At 48.6% G+C, this 10,698-nt stretch overlaps 1 protein-coding gene across 1 annotated transcript in view; it reads left to right on the top strand.

Moving 5' to 3' along the window:
* The first annotated feature begins 363 nt into the window (after positions 1–363).
* Positions 364–10,698, top strand: part of FERMT2 (fermitin family member 2) — a 35,285-nt gene continuing 24,950 nt past the window's right edge. The window contains exons 1-2 of the mRNA XM_018088466.2: positions 364–385; positions 1,295–1,528. Coding sequence (XP_017943955.1) covers positions 364–385; positions 1,295–1,528 — 256 coding nt within the window. The remainder of the gene's footprint in view (positions 386–1,294; positions 1,529–10,698) is intronic.

Genomic DNA, 10,698 nt, shown 5'->3' with positions numbered 1-10,698 from the left:
TCCTGAAGGATGGAGGCAGGAGCTCTTGGAATAAATGTCAGCTGGTGGTGTTAATTTAGGTTAAACTGATGTTTCATGTTGGGAATCCAGGATCACAGGCGGATCTGGAGTTGAAAAATGAACTATTGTATTAATTTTAATAATTATATATTAAATATAATATTTAACCTGGAAAGTGCTTCTTTTTTGTTACGAAAATTCAGATAATCCATAAGCTCAAAACTCACTGCTAACTCTTACCATTTCCAATACTGAGTGTGGAAGTGACCCTGTAACTTATCCTTCAGCCTCTTGAGGTTCTCCTGTGCTTGCCTGGATGACATCCTTGTTTTTTCCTTTGAAATGAGAGTTTTGACTGGTGCCATGGACGCTGACATGTTCCCTGGTCAGTATTTTTGGGTGTGGAGGGTTTAGGCTAAGCAGAGCTTTGCAAAATGCTGGATCATTCATTTCCTTTCCTTCTCTCTCTCTTCTGGGGTGCTGCATCATCAGTGGTTGTTGGAGTCGAAGATGCTCTGCAGGAATGGCACAGGGCCGCTGGGAGAGCAGGCCAGGTGTTAGCAAAGAACATTCCAGGTGTTAGGGAAAACACTGCACAGTTTCTGTCTTTTGGAGTTATCACCATGCTTTGTTTCCCCAAATGGTTCCCGACTTGGGGGTGACCTTCAGACACCCCATGGTTCCATCCCTCCATCCATTCCCTCCCTCCGTCTCCTGGAAGGAGACGTGGCTGTTGGGTTTTGCACTGTTTTTCCTTTGGGAGGTAACTCCTAGTTTCATTTGGGGATTTTCCAGGGTCTCTTTGTAGAATCTAGAAGAAAATACGGAGTTTCTATTGAATTCTCTTTGCAAACGTCCTCCTAGTTGTGCTTTCCATGTGTGCCAAGGTGGCTGGGCTCACCTTTGGATAACACAGGTGTCCTGGATGGTGGGGAGGGGGAAAACCCTAGAATTGAGAGTAAACCCAAAAAACTGTGCAAAATCCCTCCTGGGGAAGTTGTCAGGTCGCTCGTGACCCCTTGGCTTCATGTTCCAGCCACGATCACTGTTGGGCTGAGCGATCCATGGACAGTTGTGTTCATCCTTACTCCCCTTGGCTTCTTCCCTGCTTTTATATCCGTGGTGGCTTCAAAATAGCATTGAGTACAAGCAGTCATTTGTGTCCGAAAGGGGCTGTTGGAGTTTTTTGGGTCGATAGTTGCCTCTCAGTTAAACACATTTAAACTTCTTTTGTCCTTTGAAGGCTAATTCTGGTCCCGCTTTTAACCGGGGAAAAATGGCTCCTTTGTTCCAGATGTCAAGAAGGACTGGTCGGATCACGCGCTGTGGTGGGAAAAGAAGAAAACTTGGCTCCTTAAAACGCACTGGACGTTGGATAAATACGGGATACAGGCGGATGCCAAGCTCCAGTTCACCCCCCAGCACAAGCTGCTCCGCCTGCAGCTGCCTAACATGAAGTACGTCAAGGTGAAAGTCAACTTCTCCGACAGGGTCTTCAAGGCTGTTTCTGACATCTGCAAGACGTTCAGTAAGTGCTGCAAAACGCTCATGGGGAGGTTGGCGTTTGGTTTGGCTCCTGCCTCTGCTTCGGTGCACGGGCTTGTCCCATAAATTCCCTAAATCGTCGGTGTTTTCGGGTTTCAGACACCCACCAGTCACTTGGGCATCGACCAGCCTGGGTGTCCACTCTTTTTCCCTTCCAGATCTGCCGTTTTATGTGCAAATACTTAAATAGCAGGACCAGTTGAACCAAAAACTTGCAAAGAATACATTTTTTTGTGCTGATTTCCCTTCCATAGCAAGGCTGTCCTCGGTTTTGTGGCAGGCGAGGCGGTAGCAGCTCTACTTGATGTTGAAGCTGCTGGTGTTGGGTCGTAATTTTTTTCCCTGCAAATTTATGTGCTGGATGAAAAGCAAACCCTGAAATGGGAAACCTGCCAGCCCTGTGGGTTTTCTTCTAGTGGAAAATCACATTAGGGATTAAGTGATGATGCTTCACTGTAAAACTGTCTGGTGGAGGGAAGGAACCGAGTCTTGCTGTCTCCTCCCTGACTCCTCTTCACCTCCTTTTCCGTGTTGAGGAGAAGCCCAGAAGAAAGGAGGGGTCATTTTCTGCCAGGTACACAGGGCTTGAATCAATCTGCTGCTTTAATGCATCGCTTTTTACCCACCTCCACAAACTCCTCATCCCAAAATCCGGTGTTTCTTCCTCCCCACCAAAACAAAAGAACCCCAACAAGGAGACGGTAATTCCACCTTGAGGAACTCAGGTGCTCGGGGCTGGAGTCCTCCCTTCCAAAAGGAGCCTGCAACCCAACCTGGGCTGTAGTAAATCTATTTCTGCCCTCAGGAGGCAACTGAGGTTACTCTTGGCTGACCCAGTTGTTTGGTAAGGCAGGAAGAGCTCGGCAGTACGTGCGGTGTCCGGTGCATCCGTGGTTCGCTCGGTATTTATAGCTGCTTACAAATCTTCACTGCTTCTTTCCTGGTTCTTTTGGTGTTTTTTAAAACATAAATATTGGGCAGCCTCTCCTTAAAATAGAAAAGGCTTAGCCAGCATTATTTCCGAGTGGATTTGGCTTTTCCCCCTGTGTCCCACTGGCCTTTTTGATGTCGTGCTAGACAGGGAGGTCACTTGGTCGCTGCTGAATCTCTCCAGCAGTGAGTCACGTCAGGAAATTCTGATACATTTAATCACACAACAGAAGATCTGTCACTGATGCTGCTGAGCACTCAGAGCCTTACATCGACCTCAGGCAGCTTTTTCTTCAGCTCTCGGTGTATTTATGGACAAACCAGCAGAATAATCCTAATATTTAAAGATCTGGAAGGGGGAAAAGCTGCTGGGATAGTGGCAGCCCAGCCGTGGTAGGAGGTCTCTGAGCAGGCAGCAGGAACACATCCATGGCATCCAACATACTGAAATTAATGTTCCTGATTTTCAGGAAAGCAAGATTTTTACTGGAAATTTCACCTTCCTTTTAGTGATTCTTACCATCCTGAGCTATTTGAGGAAGGCAGAAACTACATGGCCAAATACAGTGATTTAATCTTGTTAAGCCGTGGCCCTTGTGTTTACTTGGAGTCAGATGTTCAGCAGAGCTACTGGGAAGGTGGTGACATCAGCTCAACATCAGCTTGAGGGAAGAGGGGATTGGGATGTGGGGAGGCAGCACTGCTGGAGCTGGAGGGGCTGGGAATACTCTTCCCTGGACCACAAAGGATACCTGTACAGATATATAATATATAGGTGTTCAAATACCACTATAGATGTACAGATACTATTATTTATAGTATATCTAATCTATTTTAACTTTTATATATCTAATATACATAATATAAAAGTGTAAATTATATATTAGGAACAAATTCTTCCCATTGAGGGTGGTGAGGCCCTGGCATAGATTGCCCAGAGAAGCTGTGGCTGCCCCATCCCTGGAAGTGTCCCAGGCCAGGTTGGCCAGGGCTTGGAGCAACCTGGGCTAGTGGAAGGTGTCCCTGCCCATGGCAGGGGGTGGATGAGCTGGTCTTTAAGGTCCCTTCTAACCCAGGCCATTCAATGGTTCTGTGATTCTCCTTTTTTCCCTCCCCAGTTCATCATGCCCTGATTTATTCCATGACCTTCCCCTGCCCTCTGCAGCACCCCTGCACGGGTTGGCTGCAGAGAGCTCTCATACCCCATATTAATCAAGCTAATTGTCTTCCCAAGGAAAACCGAGTAGATATATCAAGGTGGAAGGGAACAGCAATGATGCCAGCACAGTCCTTGTGTCTGCAGCTCCCTTGATTTCTGAATTTGGGGCCCAGGGAAGTTAGGACAGAGCTGTACCTGTGAATTGCTTGTATTTTGGCTGTACCTGTTTGCTGTCGTTGCCCCCGGATCACTTAATTACACACCTCAGTAATTTTAGCATAAAGCATCATTAATGAGTAATTGAAGCAATTCCTGGTGTTGCCAGGACTCTGGCTGGTTGTGTTTATAAAATACTCGAGGCACAAGCAGGAACACACGTGGGTGGATTATTTAGGGTCGTCCTTCGCTCATATTCCCTTGAAATCGTACCCAGAGGTGTCACCCTTGCAGTGCGTGGTTGATTTTTAAAGAGAAGTCTCTGTTCTTGTGCAGAGGGAAGTTATTCCAAAGGGCAGCTCCCTGTGGCTCCCAGGAGGCAGCCCGGAGGTGGCTGTGGGAAGATGCCGGAGCCACTCGCACATCCCTCACTTTCTTGGAGGTCGTGTGAAGCCGGAAAAAAACCCAGTCTCATTCCCAGTGGCTGGATTGCAGCCCCTCCATTCCCACAGCAACCAGTCGGGAGGGTTAACAGCATGGATTGAACCCTGCCTGTGGCAGGAGCAGGCAGGAGGAGAGGAGGGGAGCGGGTTTTGGATGGGATGGGCAGCCCTCATCCAAAGGGTGGCCTGGAATCCTGCCCGGGAGCAGCTGCTGGCAGGCGACTCCAGCCTGAAGGGCCAGTTTTGATCTGCAATTAAAGACCAGAGAAAGAGAAAGTAAAACTTCCCTTTTTTTTTTTTTTTTTTAGAGCAGCAGGGATCTGTGCTTCCTGCCCAGCTGGCAGCAGGGCGTGGAGGTTGGGATGGGATGCTCCTGTGTCCCTCCCTCCTGTCATCATCCCAGTGAGGAGATATTTCTACCCAGAAATCAAATATCCAAGTGGGATTTGATGGGGCTGCACTCGACACTTAATTGGTGTGAGTGGGAATATCCTCACTGGAAAGTGGGATTTGGGGAGGTAGGAGATATGGCTCCATTGCAGAGCTCCTGCTAACCCATCATCTCACATAACCACAAATGGAAAAATCCCCTTTTCCTCCATGATGAGGAAAAAATTCTTCCATGTGAGGGTGGTGAGACCCTGGCACAGATTGCCCAGAGAAACTGTGACTGCCCCATCCCTAGAAGTGTCCAAGGCCAGGTTGGAAAGGGCTTGGAGCAACCCAGGATAGTGGAAGGTGTCCCTGCTCATGGCAGGAATGAGGTGGTCTTTAAGGTCCCTTCCAACCCAAACCATTCCATGATTCTATGATTCTGTGATGCCTTTGTTTGATTCCAGCCCAGCAGACCTTGCTCATGCCCTTAAGCTGTTTCTTTCCATCATCCCCTTTCTCCTACTACTGCCTGTATTTTTTTCCATGTGTCCTGGGAGCACTGAGGGACTCCAGGCAGGCTCTGCTGCTGCACTGTGGGCACGTGGGAGAGGAAAAGCAAACAGCAAGTGTGAAAGTTTTTTCCCATGCCTTGGCGTTTCCTGCCCTGGCGATGCTCCTTCTCCTGGGGAAACGACATATGTTGGATCCACAGGGTGAGGGGACATGCTGTGACAGCATAAAAGCTCACATCCTTCTCCTCTGCCTCTGGCTGTGAAGATTTGGGACCTACACTGCCCTCCAGCCTGAGCAGGGAAACAGGGATCATTCCAGATGATGCTGATGGGAGCTGGGAGCGCAGGGAGGAGGACTCAGTGCCAGAGCTGGGAGGAGGCAGCTCTGGGAGGAAATGCTCCAAAATTCATGACTGCTCCAAAATTCATGACTACTCCCTCCCTTACCCACCCTGAGGCTGTGTAAGGCTGAGAAATTCCCTTCAGGCCCTTTTTTTTCCCCAGAGCCTCTTAGAACATCACACCCAGCTCCTGCCTCCTAATCCTCAAAGAGCTCCGTGTGAATTAGTCACCTGTTTTGGAAAACCAAGTCTGGGGAGCATCCTGTGCCGAGCAGTGGCAGCTTCCATGCCCACATCCCATCTTAATCTGATCCCCAGCTCCCAGGGGGTGAGGAATGCTGGAAAATTGGGAATCCTCTTACATGGGGTAAGGGTGGTCCCATCTCAGGGAGCTTGTGGAGTGAGGAGGGATGGGATGCAGAGTCCCGTGAGGGTGATGAGCTGCTTCCCATTGCCTCTCCAGCCCCAAAATAAGGAGGTTCCCGAGACTGTGCGAGTGATGGGAAGGTGACAGCCAGCCTTCCTTTCTTCAGCCTCCAGCCACCAAATGCAACCCGAGCCGAGGTGACAGTGGCATTTGGGAGTGGTGGGATGCAAGCCCAGCCCAGGCAAGGAGACACCGGCCTGCAGTCCCGATGCCAAATGTGACCCTACCTTTTTTTTCCCTTTCTAAATGGTCTGTGCTCCAGGACAGAACGTCCTGTGACTCCTGAAGTATTTGTAACATTTCCACGCCCTCTCTTGCCAAAAAGACTTCTATAAAAAGCCACTGTTTGTTGATTTTTGGGGTTGTTGGTTGTTGTTTTTTTCTTTTTTTCCGCAAAACTGAAACCCTTTGGTACTGAGAGATGTGCAGCGTTCCCAGGGCTTGAGCCACGTCCCCTGCATGGTTGCTTTCCAGGAGCAAAGCTGTCTGGAGTTCATGGAATCATATAATATCCTGATTGGAAGGAAACCACAAGGATTGAGTCGAGCTTCTGGCCCTGCACAGGACAACCCCAAGAATCCCACCCTGTGCTTTTCCATTATAAACACCTTAAACCTTCTTTTCTTCCTTCACACCCTGCTGATAAATAGTGTTTCTCCTAAAATCATGGAGCCAAAATGGAGTCCTGGTAGATGCACATGAGCATCTTGGGGCAGGGCAGGTGGATTTGGGGAGCAACACCAGCATTCAGGAGGAATTTCTTCACAGAAGGGGTTGTTAAACATTGGAATGGGCTGCTCAGGGCGGTGGTGGAGTCCCCATCCTTCAGAGTGTTTAAGGAGCAACTGGACGTGGCACTCAGTGCTCTGGTCTGGGTGACAAGGTGGTGATCGGTCACAGGTTGGACTTGATGGTCTTGGAGATCTTTTCCAACCTAAATAATTCTGTGATCACAGGGTACAGTCAGTGGATGCTCAGCAGCCTCACAAAGATGCTTGGGGGGGGGTGGTGGCGTTCGCGTGCAGACGGACGCGCCGAAACACCAGGGAAGGGTTTGCTGCCTTTCCCCGCCACGAGCAGAGAGGTTTGGCAGCAGCACAGCGATTTCTAAATATGTCCAGGGGATGGGTGTGGAAGGAAATCTTACCATTTCGAGAGCTGGCCAGATTGCAATGTACTCAGCCCTTTAACTGCGAGGCCCAAGTGTTCCGCTGCCAACGGCGGCGTCTTCCCCTTTTATTGCCTGCCCGTGTTCAGCTGTCGTGTAGGATCCAGACCAACCCCAGAAACTGGTGTCAGGGAAATAAGGAGATTTAATTACAAAGTGTCCAAAATGGAAAAAAAAAAAACCCTCCATTCTCCCCCCTCTCTCCACCCCGGTCGTGTTCTGCCTGTCGAGCAGCATCAGGTTGTGTCACCGTGTGAGTCAGTGAATTTTTTCATCCTTACTCTGCTGTTGACAGAGACCCTTTAAATAGACTTTCATCCTGAAGACATTAGGAGATGCTGGCAAACCCAGTGCTACTGCCTTCCTTGGAATTATTGGGATTGCTCTTTATGGGCCGATGCAGAGGGCGTAAGTGGATTGTTTTCCTCTGGTTCGTGAGGCTTAATTTAATTGAGTTTAATTTGACTTTCGCTGAAGTTCAGCCACTTCAGGGCCAAGGCTTGTGGTTAGTGCTGCCTGTGCTCTGAGAGGCATCTGGATGACGGGAGTCTGGGGATTTCGTCCCACTTATGGAAAAAAACATCCAGACATTCAGTGTTTGTTGACTCTGTGTTTCCAATGGCCCTTTTTACTGGCCTGGCAGTAATGCTTGGCTCCATCACTGCTGCCTCCTCCTCTTCCTCTTCCTCCTCTGTCTCTGGGTACCGCTCACATGGACATTCACACCACTACAAACCCCGCTGACCCCGTTTTTGGGTGGTTTTGCAGATCGTTGCTCCCTCAGCAAATCAATAAGTCAAGGGGCGCTTGGATTTTACCCCCAGAATTTGGGAAGGCTCCAGCAAAGCCCCTGCCAGGGGAAGCCCAAGTTGATCCTGCGCCCGTAGAGCTCACTGAGTATCTCAGGAGGCTTTGTGGGATGTCCTGACAAAGCTGCAGGGCCCCGTCAGCAAGTGGAGAGCTTGGCTTTTGCCCAAATAAATATTTAAATTCCTGGGCATCTGAAGAACCCATAATAAAATGTTCTGAATGTACAAACCCGGTAAACTGTGCTGGAGGGTGAGGACCTGCTCCATCAGATCCTGCCCAGAGTCCAGTACAACCACAGCCTTATCTCCAGGCACTTCAGAAGTTATGCAAGTCTCTTTTTTTTTTTTTTTAGGTTTCTTTTTTCCCCCTCTGGTCTGTTTTGCAAAACTTTATCTCGAGTGAATTTATGTTGAAGATAAGTCGGATACTTAATTCTGTAAACTTACACTGTGAAAAACGACCCACAGGATTCACTCCTTCCAAAGAAAAATACTTTTTTGTTGTTGTTTTTAAGTCTGAAGTGGAAGAAAAATTGAGTTTGAGGTCTCATTTTTCTAAGGCTCATCATAGTGATGCACAAGGGCTGTAATTTTTATGAGTCATTGGTTCAAGGCAGCATTGATCCAGTGCAGAGATATCCCACTTCCCAGAGATATCCCACTTCAAAACACATTTCCTGGCGGAGGGTGGCTGGATCAGCATTAAAGAGAGGATTTCCCCTAAATGCTGTCTGTGCTACAAGTAGAATAAGGGAGTTTTTATGGTTCAAGGGCTAACCGGTTGAACCAACCCTCTGGCCTTTAAGGGAGCTGGAAGTGGGGTGGGAAATTGACTGCTGAAAACTTCTTTGGTACGTTAATTCTCCTTCTATATCAAAATATTCTTTATATATCACATTATTTTCCTTATGTATCAGAGCTGAATGTTGAAATTAGCGTGATTTCCCATAATTTTAATATTTGGGGAAGTTGATACATACTCGGCCCATTCCGGTCAGTGACGTCGTCTCCCATATGTGGGTGATGCAAGAAATCCATGAATCTTAATTCCTTGTGGGAGGGAGAGCCCATCCCTTGGAGCACAGAAATCATAACTGTGGGTCCCCTGACCCCTTGCTGAGCTGACTGGTGGGTTCTGGGGACTCTGCATCTTAGATTAGGACAAGAAGTAAAATCACCCTTTCTTCCACCCTGAGACACATGGATTTTGCTCCCATCTCTTCCCACCACTGCTTTCCAGTGCCCAGAGAAGCTGTGGCTGCCCCATCCCTGGAAGTGTCCAAGGCTAAGTTGGACAGGGCTTGGGAGCAACCTGGGATAGTGGAAGGTGTCCCTGCCCATGGCAGGGGGTGGGACTGGATGGTCTTTAAGGTCCCTTCCAACACAAACCATTCTGGGATTTCCATCACAACACGCCTTGGGGGTTAAAGAAGCAGCAGCTGCAAGATTTATTTGGTGGAGTTAGTGCAGAAGAGGATAAATTGGGAATTTTGCACCCTGTGAAGCAGGTGTGGTTTTTTTAGAGTAATTTTTTTGGGTGCAGATGGTTCTCTGTGAAGAAGGAAGGTTTAATCCCAGCTCTGCTGTTTGTCTCTGGGTGGGAGATAAATGGGAACAGCTGGGCCAGACAGGCTGTGCAGGGACTGGATGAGAAATGAGGGATTACACAGGGAAGGGGTTTCCCTTCAGCCAGAGGCAACACAGGCTGTAAAATGGCTTCATTCAGGAGTTGGAAAAAGTTCTCTTGGAGATTGAAGGTCTCCTTCACAGTCATATTTCAGGCTCTGAAACTCTTCCTTCCAGGCTCAGGCATGACCTTTCCACAGAATTCTGCAATGGTTTGGGTTGGAAGGGACCTTAAAGATCATCTCATTCCACCCCCTGCCATGCACAGGGACACCTTCCACTAGCCCAGGTTGCTCCAAGCCCTGTCCAACCTGGCCTTGGACACTTCCAGGATTGGGCAGCCACAGCTTCTCTGGGCAACAGATCCCCTAAATTTGATGAGGGACACGGACATGGATCTGCAGCCACAGCTGCAGCTGGTCCGGCATGGGCAGGAGATGCCATAATGCAGAGAGTTCCTGCTCAGGTCCAGCTGAAAAATGGTTTTGGAGCAGTTTCTGACTGGTGCTCTCCCCTCTGTGTGGATCATGTTGTGGATGGTTTCTGCTGGTGGCTGCCACCAGCAGTGCCAGGGACATTCAGTGAGAGGCTGGAGAGCTGGGTTTCTACATGCTTACACAATAAATAGAAATAAAATGCTAAAAGGCTCGTTCACAGTCAATTCTAGACCTTGCCAGTGCCATCTGTCCCCTGTGTACAGACAAGGAACCTCTTGGAAAGCAAACACAGCCCCGACCAACGCGTCAATTGAAGAGTCAACACATTAGCTGTGTTCAACAGGTCCCTTCTGCTGGCCCACCCACATCTCACTGACCCCTTTTTCCTTCAAAGTGACCTTTGGCAGCCTGGCTTCAGCTGGAAAATGTGGATGAAGCGGGTAACAGAGGATTTGGTGTGGGAATTTGAGGCCGGAGTCAAACCCTGGGGAGATGTTTTACCTCCAAGTGAACAACTCTAGCAAATGGGCTCCTCCAGGTTCAGTGGCACTTAGTAAAAACCCATAAAATCCCAAACCTGTATAAAGGATTTGAATTTTTTTGCACCACTTGGACACTCTAAGGATCTTACTCTTGCTTTCATGGCCAGAAAACATGGATTTCGGCCTCTGGTGCAGTTCCTTGTCCAATTTTTAGTTAACAGAAGCCCCACCATCCACCCTAGGATAGACTCTTACTTCAGCTGCAGAAGTCAAACACCATGTTTTCTA

This window comes from Manacus vitellinus, unplaced genomic scaffold, assembly GCF_001715985.3.
Source record: "Manacus vitellinus isolate BGI_N305 unplaced genomic scaffold, ASM171598v3 scaffold_103_pilon, whole genome shotgun sequence".
Classification (NCBI taxonomy): Eukaryota; Metazoa; Chordata; class Aves; order Passeriformes; family Pipridae; genus Manacus; species Manacus vitellinus.
Note: the sequence above shows the minus strand (reverse complement) of the source record. Positions and strands in the feature narration are given on the sequence as shown.